The sequence below is a fragment of the Cetorhinus maximus genome, chromosome 4 (assembly GCF_964194155.1).
Source record: "Cetorhinus maximus chromosome 4, sCetMax3.hap1.1, whole genome shotgun sequence".
NCBI lineage: Eukaryota > Metazoa > Chordata > Chondrichthyes > Lamniformes > Cetorhinidae > Cetorhinus > Cetorhinus maximus.
In genome coordinates this window covers 109,307,727-109,324,099 of record NC_135882.1, presented here as the reverse complement: position 1 = coordinate 109,324,099, position 16,373 = coordinate 109,307,727, and the positions used below count along the sequence as shown (strand labels likewise).

Here is a 16,373-nt window from a genome sequence, read left to right as displayed (position 1 = left end):
TTGAAAGGAATCTCATTTTGAATTTGTAAGATAAAATGCGCTTTGCCTGGTGTCTGTTTAAGTCTATGGGTTACTGTTACCTTGGAGAAGATTACCTGGGAGTGATTAATTTGGGGGTTTGTTTAATAGTTATTATGGTCATAATTTGTAGATGTGTATGTGTTTAACACCTTATAAAATTAAAAATGTTCACTTTAATTTATATAAAAAACCTCTGGAGGTTTGGTGGTTTCATTTCTGAATTCAGAGTTGCATCTTAAACATACCAGTTGAAAATACGGGTTATGACAGTTGTTTAACGTTTCCCTCTGGGATTTTAAATAACTCAGCCTTTACCAACTGCTGTGTCATAACACCACATAAAAATAGACTATCATTCAACTGAATGATATCCCTTAAAAACTTTTTCTCATGGAGCCACATGACCTCTCTGTGCATACATCATTCTGGGCTCCTTCCTCAGTTCATTTGCTGAAGGGGCAATCAGAAGAGACAGGCTGGAATTTTCTGGCCCCACTGGCGTCGGGTATCATGGCGGGGAAGCAGTGGTGGTGCTGGTGGTGGTGGGTTGGGGGGGGGGGGGGGGGAGACACAATATGGCGAGAAAGCCAAAAGTTGGTTTTAAGCCGCCATGAAATCAGTTTGCAATTGTCCACTCCACCCGTCGGTGGCGGGCCGCGTTTCCCACATATCGGGAACCTAATTTCAATACCCTAGCATCTCATTATAAGCCCTGCTCACTGGAATGAGCCCCCTGTCAGATTTACTGCCCACATCAGCTTGACTTCAAAACGCAGCTTCATGGCTGCATTTAAAAGGTGTGCACCTGGCAACCTGAACTTTGAGGGGAACTTGGAGGTGAGTACATAGAACCTTGCGTAGTTCTCGCGATCATTGCCCTTAGGACATTAAGGGGGAGTTGTCGCACATCAAGGGAGAGGTGCCGCACATTCGCAGAGGGCACAGGCAAGTCTCTTTTTCACAGCTGGCTTTCAGTGTGGTGCCGGGGAAAGGGCTCTAGTGCGGGTCAAACTGGGGGGAGCGGGGGTGGGGGGGGAAAGCAAGGCAGCACAGACAGAAGGAAGTACACAAGCACAAGCCGGGGAGGGGGTGGAGGAAGTGAGCATTCTTCCACAGCTGAGACCATTCAGCTGCAGCTCTATTGACACGCTTGGAGACAGGCTTCTGAAGCTTTTCTGCCCACTCAAGCAACACAAAAGTATGAAAATGCCACCAAATGCTCCAAAACCTTTCACGCCTCAGGCGCAGACTGCAAATTAATGTGAGTTTTAGGGGGCAGCAGAACAATTGGCCGACTGGGCAAGTTGTAGAATCCCCTTGTGAAATGTGGCCATGGCGCAGTCACTGGTGGAGGCGCTCACAGCCCCTTGCAATGTCTTTATTCAGGTTTGGACCAGTCTCCCCCCATGGTTCAAGCTAACAGTGCAGCCTTGCAGTGTGGGTTAGGAGAATGCCTGTGCCTGAGCTGAGAGCACAGCATGCAGTCCAGTGGCCGAAGCTGCCGCCAATCAGTCAAGTGGAGTAGGGCAGAGGTGGGTGGGGTTTCGGACAGCCAATGATCGCGCTACATATGGCCATCCAAGTGGTGGCCAGCGCTATCCTGCATGTGTGAAGGGGCCTTCAAACTTAACCAAGAGAGGTTCTTAGGACACCTGTGCTACCCCACACATATCTCTCTTTGATTCTGCAGGAGGAGAACATCAGAATCGTGGAGCCTGGTGATTTAGCAGTCTGCCTCATAGCTTAGAGAGAGCAGAGAAGAGGAAGAAGAGAGCAGCAGGGGTGCCTGGTTCAGCAAAGGAAGGAGCATCTCCCTCAAGATGAAGGGGTGGCAGGGCCTGTTGCCTATGCAGCTGAAGATCCACAGCGAGCCATTGCTCAGAGGCTGAGAGTATTCAGGCGGCACATGTAATTCCTGCAGATGACTGATGTCATACGACCAATGTCGTAGAAGACTGCACATGCCTAGGGAACTGGTCGGTCAGATATGCCACCTGCTGCAGGATTTGGCACCACGGGGACATGGAGGGCATTCTCTGTCAGTGGCCGTGAAAGTGACTGTGGCGTTAATTTTTATGCCAGTGGCTCCTTTCAGGGCTCCACAGGTGACCTGCGCAGTATCTTGCACACGTCCATGCACAGGTGTATCCAGGAGGTCACAGCCGCCATCTTTGCGAAGGCACAGTCTTTGTGCATTTTGCCCAGGATCAGGAAAGCCAAGAAGCAAGAGCACTGGGATTTGTGCAGATCTCTGGTTTTCCACAGGTGCAGGGTGCCATCGACTGCACATGTTGCACTTAGATCTCCGTGGCAACAAGCAGTCAACCACAAGGGCTTCTACTCGCTGAATATTTAGCTGGTGTGTGACCACCTCAAACACATCCTATAGGTCAGTGCATGGTTTCCAGGGAGTGTCCATGACTCCTACATCCTCAGCAGGTCTCAGGTCCCTGACGTCTTCCAGGGTCCAGACAGGGTGAAGGGTTGGCTCCTTGGGGACAAGGGCTACCCGCAGAGGGCATGGCTGATGACATCCACGCAGCGGCCTCAGACTGCAGCAGATTGACTGTATAACGAAACTCAGCCATGACCTGGACTTTGGTGGAGCAAACTATAGGCATTTTGAAATTAAGGTTCCAGTGCCTCTACAGGTACCGTGGAGCACTGCAATACAGTCCCCAGTGGATGTCACGCATCATCGCAGCTTGCTGCGCGCCCCATAACCTGGCGCTGCAACGGGGGAGAACCTGGCTGAGGAGGAGATGCACGTTTCTTCCGAAGGGGAGGATTTCGAAGAGGATGATGGATATTAGGCCATCGCACTGACCAGACGAGGCAGGCACGCTCATGAGACCCTCATAGCTGCAAGATTTGTGGAGGATGATGATAAGATGCAATGAGGACAGTCCTGATATCCTCACCTTGCATCTGTGAACGTTTGACTCCTGTGTGGCCTGATGGCAGAGCATATTTCCTCAGTGCTCAGGGCCATGTCATGGAGAGGCCCTAATAGTCGCTAGATTCCAGGAAGATGATGACGACATGCAGTGAGAACACTCCCATAGGCCTTCACATTGCCTCTGTGAATGTCTGAATCCTTTCTGGCTGAGGCCAGCTCGCTTGCGCTCTGTGATCAGGGTCATATCATGGAGACACAGCCGTGAAACTTTAAATGTACCTGACTCTTTGGCAGCCTTCAGCACCTGACCTCTTCAGAAGCACAGCGTCACCGGTCACAGGCACTGAAGAGATGGGGGCCAGCTCCACCTCAAAGGTGCTGAGAGCACACAGAGAGAATGATGGAACTCTGTAACGCCTGCCCATGACATTCTGGCAGCAATGACAAGCACTGTCAAGTGCAGGCATCAGTAATGTGTCCAATGAGTGTGAGGCCAGATCATCACTTTGGCCTGAAGGTTACACACTGCACAGGGAAGAAGCCCTGGACTGAGACACCTGCCTTTATCTTGTGCAGGAACCAAGATTTCACATCTGAGTGACACGAACACTGCTCATCAGAACAAGGAGCCATAGGCAAGGAGACATTCTTGGGAGTTTATTTACAATAGTGAACATTGTGTACAAGTGATTAACACCCATGCCCAGGCTGTGCAACTACAACTTCTTAACTCCCTGGAGAGGGAGCACATGGCATCTACCAGCACCGTTGAGATGTTCTGTGCTTGATGGGCGCCGCGGGGACTGGGGTGTTTTATCGACTCTTTGAATCACATTTTGATTTACAATTGGTAAGTTTTCTTTAAATTTTGTCTTTGTTTTTGCAGTTTCCCTTTAAGGGGCTGCCTTTTACTTTGGCCCTGATTTTTGTTAATTTAGTTTATTTGGTTGACTCAAAAGAGTTACAACTTAACTCCCTGGAGAGAGAGCATGTGGTGTCTGTCGGCACCAGCGAGGCCTTCCGTGCTTGGTGGGCACCGCGGGGACTGGGGTATTTTATAGACCCTTTTGATCACATTTTGATTTAACGTTGGTAAGTTTTCTTTTAATTTTGTATTTGTTTTTGCAGTTTCCATTCAAGGGGCTGCTTTTACTTTATCCCTGATCTAGTTAATTTAGTTTAATTGTTTGACTTCAAAAGAGTTACATCTTCTTAACTTTCATAACCCTGTTGCTACATCTTGGTGCTCCACCGAGATCCACAGTGGAGGTGGAGGCAGCCTGCTGACTGCTACGCCCTGTTTGTGATGTCCTTGATGGGCATCCTCTGGAGGGCCTCGGCCTGCTCTCAGGGTCCTGCTGTGTGGCAGTGGCATCCACCTCAGCCTGTGGAGCTGGAGCTGTTGGGGTCACTTGAAGATGGGATTCTGATGGGCTAGATACTCCTGAAGTCACCTGACTGAATGGCCCTGGGGTGTGCACCCGCTGATCCTCCTCCCTATGGTTGCCCAAGGGCCCTTGAGGAGAAGGGGGAGTTGGAGTGAGGTCAAGCTGCCCTCTTGCATTGACACTGTTGGAGGCCAACTATGGCATCAGCGATGGAGTTCAGCCCACGCAGCAGTGCAGGACCGATGTCCTAGACCAAGGTCTCCATGGCGGGCACCATCCTACCAGTGTTGACTTCGGTGTGTTTGCATGCCGGCGCTATCACCTCAGACTGAAGGCAGACGGACTCCTCCATTGTGCCTTGCAATCTGATATGTGCAACAGACACCCCTTCCTCATGTTCCCGAGGTTCCCTTTGCAGCTCCAGCAACTGAAGCATGACCGAGTCCAAAAGCTCCTCATCTGACTCAGACTCAGAAGATTTCTGGCCTCCAGCAGTTCTCCTAGTGCCGGAAACCTGGGAAGTCCCTGTCTCCACCTGTTGTGCATCAGACAGTGTGATGTGCTCATCAGATTGTGACCCCAAGGTTACTCTAGAATTAGGTCCCACTGAGGTGTGTGTCCCAGTTGCAATGATGAATGTCAGGTCCTCAAATCCTCACCCTCTCCTCATTCCTGCCCACTCAACCCATGTGCACCCCATGCCCCCTCATCTCCCATGTCCCCTCAAAGCCCTGCCATGCCCTTTCCACGCCCCTCAAACTATGTCACTCCATGCTCCCCTCATACCCCCATGCCCTCCATGCCCCCTATATTCTCCATCGGATGCTTAGAAGTATCACTGCTTAGCACCTTAAGTTGGAGGTGAGTCATTCATCTAGTATCCACTATGGGCAAATCTCAGGAGCCGTCTTTGAAATAGACATCAAAAAATTTAAACTTCTAACAATCTAATAGAGCTCTCATTCCAACACACTTCATACTGAAAAAAAATCACCCATTCAAAGAAGCCAATCAAAAAACTTAAATCTTCTGAAATGGTCAATCTGTTGTAAAAGCAAACATTTATTCAGTCACCGCATCAAAGACAGATAATATTCTAACAACCTCTTAAAACTATCAGTCAGTCTACATATGTGGTTCTGTAGCTTTTGAAATGCAATCAAGCATTCATATCGATCTCAGTTGTCAAACAAACCATTACAAATGCAAACAATTAAGTCTATTGAAACTGAATAAAAGATGGCTATGGTTTTTTCTAAGCTACACTAGGTGGCCTATCAATCACTGCAGTTCAGGAGCAGGTGTCTTTTTTTCTCTTTAGTGAAATCTGCAGGCCAGCTTTTTTACAAATTTAAAGGGCTGTGGACATTTAAAACACTTCAGAGCATGACAGTGAGATCCCAAGCAGTGTTTTCTTCAGTTTTAAATGCATAATAGCACTTTTCCCATCGGGAAAAGTACTCTACTGCATCTCAACACTTACACAATGCTGATCAATGTAATGGTCAACTTACCTTTGCAGGACAGAGTCTTAAAATCAATCAGTAAAAACACATTTACCTTACAATACAACACATTACTATTGAAATTAAAAGAACATTTACTTTTGTATGTCAAAGTCTGTGAATGAAAGAATTGAAGGAGCAGGTGATTGTGTTGAGTTCCTGACTTGGGACTAGGTCTCCCGTGGTTCATGATCCCTCTGAGGTGCCATGATCGTGTTCTTACGGAAGGGGCCTGACTCCACAAAAATTGCAGAGGATTTAAATTGCTCACCGCCACAATGGAGCCATCAAGGGCAGAGTGCTGCTTGTGGGTGAGATACCTGCATCCTTATCCCACATCAGCCAAAACTGCTGGAAATGGGACTGGGACAGGAGCCCTAGAATTGGATATTGTCTGCCTTTTTTAAAGGACTCTGAAGTTGGCCCAACTCGGTGAAAATCCGGGCCAATAACTTTCCGAGAGTTATTGGAATCCTCGATCCGAGAGAGCTGTGGGGCCCCGATAGTGAGTATATCCAAAACTGAGATCATGGGATACAGGGTAATTTGATAAGGTGGATTCAAAATTGGCTTAGTCGTAGGAGACAGAGGGTGATGACAGAAGGCTGCTTTAGTGACTGGAAGCCCATGTCCAGTGGCATACCACAGGGATCTGTGTTAGGTCCCCTGTTATTCGTCATTTATATAAACGACATAGATGACTATATGGGGGGTAGGATTAGTAAGTTTGCGGATGACACAAAGTTGGCCGGGTGGTTAACAGTGAGGTTGAGTGTCTTGGGCTACAGGAAGATATAGACGGGATGGTCAAATGGACAGATAAGTGGAAGATGGAATTTAACCCTGAAAAGTGTGAGCTGATACACTTTGGAAGGAGTAATTTGACAAGGAAGTATTCACTGAATGGCATGGCACTAGGAAGTTCTGAGGAACAAAGGGACCTTGGCGTGTGTGTCCATAGATCTCTGAAGGCCGAGGGGCATGTTAGTGGGGTGGTGAAAAAGGCATATGGGACACTTGCCTTTATCAATCGAGGCATAGATTACAAAAGTAGGGGGGGTCATGTTGGAATTGTATAGAACCTTGGTGAGGCCACAGCTGGAGTACTGTGTGCAGTTCTGGTTGCCACATTATAGGAAGGATGTTATTGCACTGGAGGGAGTGCAGAGGAGATTCACCAGGATGTTGCCTGGGATGAAACATTTAAGTTATGAAGAGAGGAAGATAGACTTGGGTTGTTTTTGTTGGAACAGAGAGAACTGAGGAGAGACCTGATCGAGATGTACAAGATTATGAGGGGCATGGACAGGGTGGATAGGGAGCAGCTGGTTGAAGGGTCAGTCACGAGGGGACACAAGTTCAAGGTGAGGGGCAGGAGGTTTAGGGGGGATGTGAGAAAAAACTTTTTTACCCAGAGGGTGGTGACGGTCGGAATGCGCTGCCTGGGAGGGTGGTGGGGGTGGGTTGCCTCACATCCTTTAAAAAGTACCTGGATGAGCACTTGACATGTCATAACATTCAAGGCTATGGGCCAAGTGCTGGTAAACGGGATTAGATAGGTAGGTCAGGTGTTTCTCACGTGTCAGCGCAGACTCGATGGGCCAAAGGGCCTCTTCTGCACTGTATGATTCTGTGAATAGATTTTTGGATATCAAGGGATTTTGGAATAGGGCAGGAAAAGTGGAGTTAAGATAGAAGATTAGCCCTGGTCTTATTGAATGGCAGAGTAGGCTTGAGGGGCCGTATAGCCTTCTGCTTCTATTTCTTATGTTCTGGGTCAGAAAGAGACGTGAAGTGATGTTTTTTTTGTATTCTCTAATCAGGCTTCTAGTTATTCTACATTGCAAAGAACCTACAAACAATTTCAGTCTGTCATCTATCTTATCCAGCATTCTCAGGCTACCTGTGATTTCTAAAATATTATTGAACACTAAGGAAACAATCACAATGCACCGTATCACTGCTTAGCACCTTCATTTGGAAGTAAGTCTCTTGCTCTCTTTTAAAGTGGGCCATTACCAATACAGCTATGTTGGTTAGAACTTTCAGAACCAAAGCTTCAAAGACTGTTTGGAAAATCATTCTGAAATCAAAACAGAAAATGCTGGATAAACCCAGCAGGTCAGGCAGCATCTGTGAAGAGAGAAACTGAGTTACTGGGAAGAATGTTTATCTCAGCGTGTGGGCGTGCACCGGACCCGACTGAGTGTAAAATGATGCGCGATGATGTCAGGTGAGCATCCCGATGTCATCGCGCACTCACACGGTACTTCGGTCGGTGGGTGTGCATTGGAATCGGCAGCGCACCCGCCGACAATTAAAAGGCCATTAAAAAGTTAATTGAGAGAAATTTTTCGCTGCCCGTCCAACCTTACGGTTGGCGAGCAGGTTTAAAGGACAAGCCGCCTTTGCATTTTTTAGGAAACCTCATCCACGGGCGGGATGGGGTTTCCAACAGCAAATAAAAATAAAATCAAAATTTTTAAATTTAATTAGTAACATGTCCCTGCTCATGTGACTCTGTCACATGAGGGGACATGTTTTATAAGATTTTTTAAATCTTTATTTTTCATTTTGAAAAATGTTCATCTCCCTGAGGCAGCTCTGTGCCTCAGGGAGATTTTCAAGCACGCACCCGTGCACATGCGCAAAGGTTGTGCTCGCCCTCCTCTTCTCCCCCTCCTACACAGGCAGCAGTTAGTGCTGCCGCTTGCGTTTCACGCTGGGCGGGTCTTAATCGGCCCACCAGCGTGAAATCGTGCTTCGGCCCCGATTGCGGGCGGCAGTCGGCTTCCCGATTGCCCCCTCCGAGCCCGCCCGATGAGGGGAAAATCCCCCCCAATGTTTCGAGTCCGAATGACTCTTCTCACACGGACTCGAAACATTAACTCTGTTTCTCTCTCCACAGATGATGCCAGACCTGCTGAGTTTTTCCAGCATTTTCTGGGGTTTTTTTCAGCTTTCCAGCATCCGCAGTATTTTGCTTTTATCATCCTGAAATCAACCTGAGTTTACAGGTACTGACCTTTAATCTCTGATGCACATCCCATAATTTGCATGCAATAAACAAGCCTGGAAGAAATTCACCACTTCGGCACTCCCCCACCCCTCCCCCCACAACCCCACCCCAACCCCCTCTCCCCATATCCCCAATCCATTGAATCCAACAGAAAATCAAGAAAGGATTCCATGGTATAAACAAAGGTCATGGCACAGTGACATCATCCAATGAGTAGTTGAGTAGTTGAGTACAGATCAAGAAGACCAGATTTGTCCCTGGCCTGCACTGAATTCTTTGATCTCAGTCAAGGCAGCGGTAGGGCCATTACTAGCAGGAGAAAATATGGCCAGGTTTCTTCAATGGCCAATTTCTGAGCATTGATTTCTGCTGGAAGCCCTATAAACAATCCACTGACAAAAATTGTTGGACTGTAAGTCCATTATTTTATATCTTGAAAAGAAGTTTGTGAATTGTTGTATGCAGCATGAATGAAAAAAAAGTCATTTATTTCACATTGTATTAAAATCATGGCACCCATGTCACTCCATCATATTTAAGTGACACAGATGTTAGACTTTTAAAAATACTGAGGTCAGCTGCTCAAGTGGTAGGCCCAAGCAATGGGTTCTTACCTAATTGAAGTGAAAACAAGTGTCTAGGGGTGGGATGGGGGAGGTGGTGGAGATGGGACATAGCTGTGAGATTAAAACAAGAATGTCAAAAGTGACATTTTTTGTTGTTATGTGCATTTCTCATGTACGAATGAGGATAATTGGCCTTCATGTAAAATCTGCTAGTTTTCTGAGCATATCAACAATTGCAACACCAAAAGATTACTTGGTAGGATAATTCAATAATACCATTGTCCTCTCTAAATTTTTATTTGCTTCGCGCAGCCTGTTCATTTGAATACATTGCACCTTGAATTTTTTTTGCAGAGCTACCCATGCACAATATCTTAAAGAATTCAACTTGTGAGCATCTTACACAATACCATCCAGGTTGCTGCATGGCCACATGCCCTTTGACATTGGTTGACACCAAATCCGATTCTTCTGAATGACATACAGATCAGTTATAAATAGATACAAAAGTACCAACTCACAGGGTTATAACGCAAAAAAGACATGAACCAAACAAGCGCATGAACACAAGTGTTAAAGCCACTTCTAGAACCTATAGTCAAACATTTAGTAATAGTGACCCTTGCAGCAGGGAGCTAACACCGTTCACAGATTCTGACGTCTTACCAAAACACCGCATTGATGTCATTGCTGCAGCTTCGTCTGATGGAACGTAGTCTGAAACATTTCCGTTGAATGGAACAGCAACAGTATTACTTCGACTCTGCTGAAATTTATCCAGGAATTTATCTAGGTTATCACCTGTAGAAGATAAAGCATTTGTCAGGGTACCCAGAAGCATAAAAAGCTTCATAATAATTCAGAAGGAATAACTCTGCAAACATAAACTGTAAACATGTTCAAAGCTTCAAAATGTACCTTAAAAACAGCAAAAATCAAGTCAACATTTTAAATAATGATGAATGAATATGGATTCCCTTGTTAAACAGTCTTTGTATCATTTCTTTCTAAAACAGATAAATAGCCTATTTTTATATTTATTGGGTCATGTCCTTTAGAACTCTACCATTAAGACTATATTATCTCTCCCTATTCCTTCTGCCAAATGTGTCACTTCACACTTCTCTGTATTAAATTCCATCTGCCACTTGTCTGTCCATTCTGCTAGCCTATGTTCTGCTGCAGCCGATTGGTATCATCCTCACTGTTTGCCACATGTCCAAGTATGGTATCATCAGCAAATTTAAAACTTTTTGCTCTGTTTCCCAATATCCAAGTTATTTGTATAAATTTTAAAAAGCAGTGGTCCTAGCATTGAGCCTTGGGGAGCGCCACTGTCTACCACCCAAAAACAACCAAAAAATGAGTCGCTGTTTTCTGCCCTTAACGTAATTTTTTAATTCAAGCTAACAGTGACCCTCCTATTGCATGAGGTTCAATTTCATAACCAACCTTTTATGTGGTACTTTGTCAAACACTTTCATAAAATCAATATAGACAGCATCTATTGCATTCCATTCATCAACCTTATTTATTGCAGCCAATTAACTGGGTGATGTAAAATATTATGATCCGCAGGACAATGCACTTAAAAAGCTTGGAAAAACTGATTAGCCTTTTTGAGGGACTAGCCTTTTGTAAACTGTTCGATAAATATCGGTATTTCCACAATGGCTATGGGATTGATCTTCCACTCAGTCCTTGTGATGGTGCAACTTTGGTAGGACAGAATTTCTTCATGCCTCTGGCCTGCACCCCTAACTCCCAGAGGTGTTCCCAGGATCAGGCTTATTTTAACAATCTTGATGGGTTCTTGTGTCAGGAAGATGGGGGCAATACAGAGTAAGAATATTTAATTGGAGGACTGCTGACTTCAATGGGGTGCGAATGACTCTTGCCTAGATAAATTGGAAGCAAAGATTGTCAGGCAGACTTTAACTGAACAATGGGCTGCATTTAAAGAAGAGATAGTTAAGGTACAGTCAAGGTAGATTCCCACAATGGGGAGAGGTAGAGCAAACAAATACAGAGCCTGCTGGGTGATAGTAAGATGAAACAGAGAAACGGTGCATATGACGGATGTCAGTGGATAATGACAGATGTCAGTGGATAATACAAGAGAATCAATTGAGAACATGGAAATTTTACAGGGAATTGAAAAAGCAAACATAAGAAGCAAAGGCAGAGTATAAAACGAGAATGGAAATTAACATAAAAAAGAATCCAAAAATGTTCCATAGGCATATAAATAGTAAAAGAGTGATAAAAGGAGGAGTGGGGCTGATTAGGGACCAAAAAGGGAATTTATGCATGGAGGCAGGGGCATGGCTGAGGTGCTAAACTAATACTTTGCATCTGTCTTTACAAAGAAAGAAGATGCTGCGCAGGTCATGGTGAAAAAGGAGGGAGGTCAGATACTTGATTGGTTTAAAATTGATGAGGAGGAGGAATTAGATAGGTTGAATGACTGGGCTTAAGTTTGATAAGACACAAGGACCGGATGAGATACATTTAAGAATGCAGAGCAAAGTGAGGGTGGAAATTGCAGAGGCCATAATTATCCAATTTTCGTTAAATACAGGGGTATTGCCATAGGACTGGGGAGTTGCAAAGAAGGATGTAAAGATAAGCCCAGCATTGACACGCCAGTCAATATAACCTTGGTGGTGGGTAAGCATGGGCGGAATTCCCCCATGCCCTCGTGGTGGGTTTAATGGCAGGCGGGGGAAGAACGTGGCGGGAAGTCCAAAAATCGGTTTCACATCAGTGTAAAATGACAGCCGGATCTTCTGCTCCTGGCTGCCATGGCAGGATACCTGAAACCGATTTACATCCTGTTAATGGGATACAGGTGAAGTCCCAACCGGAATTGCACACCTACGCCCAATCTGCTGCGACACCGGTGGGAAATCACACAGGTCCAGAACAAGTCTGGACCAACGTGGTGTGTACATGTCGGGACTTACCTGAGGAAGCCCTGGGGCTGCCTCCGGAGTTCGGGGTGGAGGCATCCAGCGACCGTGGACCCTGGAACACACAGCGGTGGGTGGGGAAGCAGCTATCAGGTTGATCTTCCAGTTTCAGTGCCTTCGAGGAGGTCTGTCTTCCTTCTTCAGGAGGTCCACCTTCTTTCTTCAACGGCGGGTCAGAGAGGTCCGGATGCCTTTTACAAATAGCGCCTGGATATGATGGCAGGGCGTGAGCCATCCAGCCCGCCCAGCCATGCGAAACGTCATGGAACCCCCCCGACTGCATAATTAATTAGGCCGGGTCACACAATACAGTGCAAATCCTGGCAGCCTCCATGGTGAGAAACACTCCCCGTCCCCGCCACAGGACTTAGTCCCGGATGGGTGAATTCTGCCTGATGATCCGGGACAAATCAATAGTCATGTGTACAAATGCGGGTTTATTAAGGAAATCTAGCATGGATTTGTTAAGAGCAAATCGTGTTGAACCAACTTGCTTGAGTTTGTGGATGAGGTAACAGAGAAATGAGGGTAATGCTGTTGATGTGGTTGGTGCATATGGGTTTGAAAAAATGCTGCACAACAGACTTGTGAGAAAAGTTAGAGTCATGGACTAAAAGAGACAGCAGCAACATGGATATGAAATTGGCTGAGTGACAGGAAACAGAGTAGTGGTGAATGGTTGTTTTTCAGACTCGAGGAAGGTTAAAAGTGGAGTTCCCTAGGGATTGATGTTAGAACCCTTGTTCTTCCCGATATATATTAATGACCTAGACCTTGTTGTATAGGGCACAAATTCAAAATTTGGGGATAATGAGAAAATCAGAAGTATTGTGAGCTGTGAGGAAGAGTGTTAAACTTCAAAAGTACATAAGTTGGTGGGATGGGCAGGCAAGTGGCAGATGAAATTTAATGCAGAAAAGTGTGAAGCGATTCATTTTGGTAGGAAGAATGTGGAGAGACAAAATAAAATAAAGGGCACAATTCTAAAGGGGGTGCAAAAGCAGAGGGACCTGGGTGTATGTGTGCTTAAATCATTGAGCAGGTGACAGGGCAGGTTGAGAGTGCTGTTAATAAAGTCTACCGGATCCTGAGTTTTATAAATAGGAGCACAGAGTGCAAAAAGGAGATTATAATAAACCTTTATGGATAACTGGTTCATCCACAACTGGAAAACTGCCCAGTTCTGGGCACCACTCTTTAGGAAGGATGTAAATGCATTGGAGAGGATGACATAAAAATTCACAAGAATGGTTCCAGGGATGAGGAACTTTGTTACGTAGATAGATTGGAAAAGTTAGAACTGTCCTTCTTGGAGAAGAGAAAATTGAGAGGAAATATTATAGAGGTGTTCAAAATCATGAGGGATCTGGACAGAGTAGATAGAGAGAAACTGTTCCCGTTGGTGGAAGGATCAAGAACCAGAGGGCACAGATTTAAGGTAATTGGCAAAAGTAGCAATGGCGAAATGAGGAAAACTTTTTTTATGCAGCGAGTGGTTAGGATCTAGAATGCACTCCCTGAAAGTGTGGTAGAGACAGGTTCAATCATGGCATACCAAAGGGACTTGGATCAGTATCTGAAAAGAAAAGAATTTGCAGGGCAAAGGGAAAAAAAGACAAGGGAGTACCACTTGGTGAATTGCTCTTGCAGAGATCCAGTGTGCACATGACCGGCCGATTGGCCTCCTTCTGTGCTGTAACCTATAATTCTATGAATCGCAGTTGCAGACTTCAAGGCGAGAATCTTATGTGCGCCCGACCCATACGCACATGAAATTGCGTGAAATAACATTGGGCGTGCGTCCTGAGGTCATCACGCATTCGAGCAATATTGAGGTCAGCAGGCGCGTGGGAGTTGGAGCCATGCCACCGACAATTAAAGGGCCAATTAAGGTCTGTAGCTCCCTGAGGTACCTCTGCAGCAGCTGTCTGCCTTCAGGAAGCTCGCTAGAAGCATCCACTTGCATCCTCACTTTTGTCAGCGCTCGCCCTCTTCCCGCCCCCCTCGGCAGCGCTGAGGCTTTCTCAGCGTGTGTCTCACACTGGCTGACCGTTAATTGGCCAGCCAGTGTGAAATTGCGTTCGGGGGCTGATCGCGGGCGGAAGCCCATTTCATGTCCACTTCCGGGCCTGCTGACTTGGCGCACATGCTAAGCATGAAATTCGGGCCCAATGGTCTACCTTAGCATAACCTGGGCAAGTTGCTCCTGGGCAAGAGTTTTATTCATCACCCTCCCTCAGGGCAATTACAATGTAAATCCACCAGCATGGCACAGCTATGACAAAGTTGCACATAGGGACATGCAACATACCTAGTATCACTATGATGGAAAACACATTGCATGACCCTTCCTATATTTGCATATGATTACAATACACCCTCTTTATATTTGGGAACATGCATTAAACACCTGGGGCCGAATTTTACGGCCCCATTTTGGCGGGGACAGGGCCGTAAAATGCGGCGAGACATTCTAAACTTCATTGGCTTCGGCGGGAACGTAAAATTTCACCCCTGGGGTCACTGATGCTGCGAAATCATGGAATGGGAACCATCTGATGAAAAGTCAATGGAAAGGCTCTGTACTTAATTTTCCAACCCCAACCAGTGAGAGTTACACCTAGGTGCCAGCATTAGATTATGGTAGTAAGGCAGTGAAATAAGAAAAAGTGATGGAATGAAGCTATGAGCATAACTTTTGCTAAAGAGAATTTTAATCTGGTCATCAGCATTATTTTCAAAAAGATCAAATGGAGAAGTTCAGGATAAAATTTGGTTAGTGCTGATCCTTAATGAAATATCACCACCCCATGTTCTGCTGCTGTATGGTCATTCCTAGTGAAACAGAAGCTTTCTGCAATCTCTCAACAATACACTATCAAAATGAAAAAAAAAAAATGCAAGCTGGACAGTAAGATTGAGATTTTGTTCTTATTGCTCTAACAGAGAAGCAACAGAAATTGGTAAGAAGGGGATCTATGTCCACATAGCAAGCTCTCAACCAGAGCTGTGCTGTCAGACACTAAGGATTGATTCACACATTGCGAACTCTTCAGAAGCTCTTAATGGCTGGTTCAATAATCACATTGACAAACACCTTCATATTCCTTGCCTCAGAGACATAGACCATAAATTTTAAAGGGCATTTCTAGGGTGCAACTTTAGCATAGCTGCATTTGTAAGATGCATTTTGGGATAGGACCTATTTTCAATCACGTTTCTACTATGTGAAGACCTGCAGCCAAAATCCTGCCCTCACACAGCTCTGCTACTGACCCACTTCATGCAGCCAGGATACTGTGCAGTAAATGGAACACTTTTTAAGTCAGCAGGCAATTCACTCAATTTAGTATGACAGCAAGACAGCATTGTGATAGGGTCATCCAGTTTCAGGCTCATCCGGAGAGTAGCTTGGAGAAGTTTCTGAGCCCAACAGTTTGCAAGCAGTCAAGTTGATGGATGATTTATCGATGACGAGCTGTACTCATCCCCGTCAATGAACCATCAAGCCGGGGCCTTGCATTACACACCACAAAAATAAAAAATAATCCACTTCTTTCATCAGCACAGACTCAGCTAATATTTTAAGTCTCAGCCCTACATATTTCTGCAAGATCTGCTAAGCCCAGACTGAGCTGGGTTCATCCAAAAAAGCAATGTCTTTAGTCTGCACCACATATTCCTGTGTGTGAGTCACATCTTGAATTATATGTGTTTCCCTGGCAAGTTTGATAGAGTCTTTTGTATAATTGGCTATTTGCCAATAGCCCAGATATTTTCAATCCTGTCTGACCTGCATTCGAAGAAGGGTCTCCCTCATCCCCTTGGGTGAAAGATGAGACGGAGAGAGGTCCATTCAGCAAATGCTCAGCTGGGGTGGATTTGGTAGCACAGCAACACAAATTCATTAAAACTGCATCTTCAAAAAGTCTTCTTCGTTCTGCCAGGCATTCACGACAGCTAGAATCATAAAACCTGCATTTCTTCTCAAACTCTTGATCCA

The 16,373-nt window shown here is 45.6% G+C and overlaps 1 protein-coding gene across 2 annotated transcripts in view; it reads right to left on the bottom strand.

The window, feature by feature from the left end:
* Nucleotides 1–16,373, bottom strand: part of greb1l (GREB1 like retinoic acid receptor coactivator) — a 410,899-nt gene that overhangs the window by 95,051 nt on the left and 299,475 nt on the right. For both annotated transcript variants that reach the window (XM_078540619.1, XM_078540620.1), the window contains exon 14: nt 10,065–10,199. In XM_078540619.1, the coding sequence (XP_078396745.1) occupies nt 10,065–10,199 (135 nt within the window). The remainder of the gene's footprint in view (nt 1–10,064; nt 10,200–16,373) is intronic.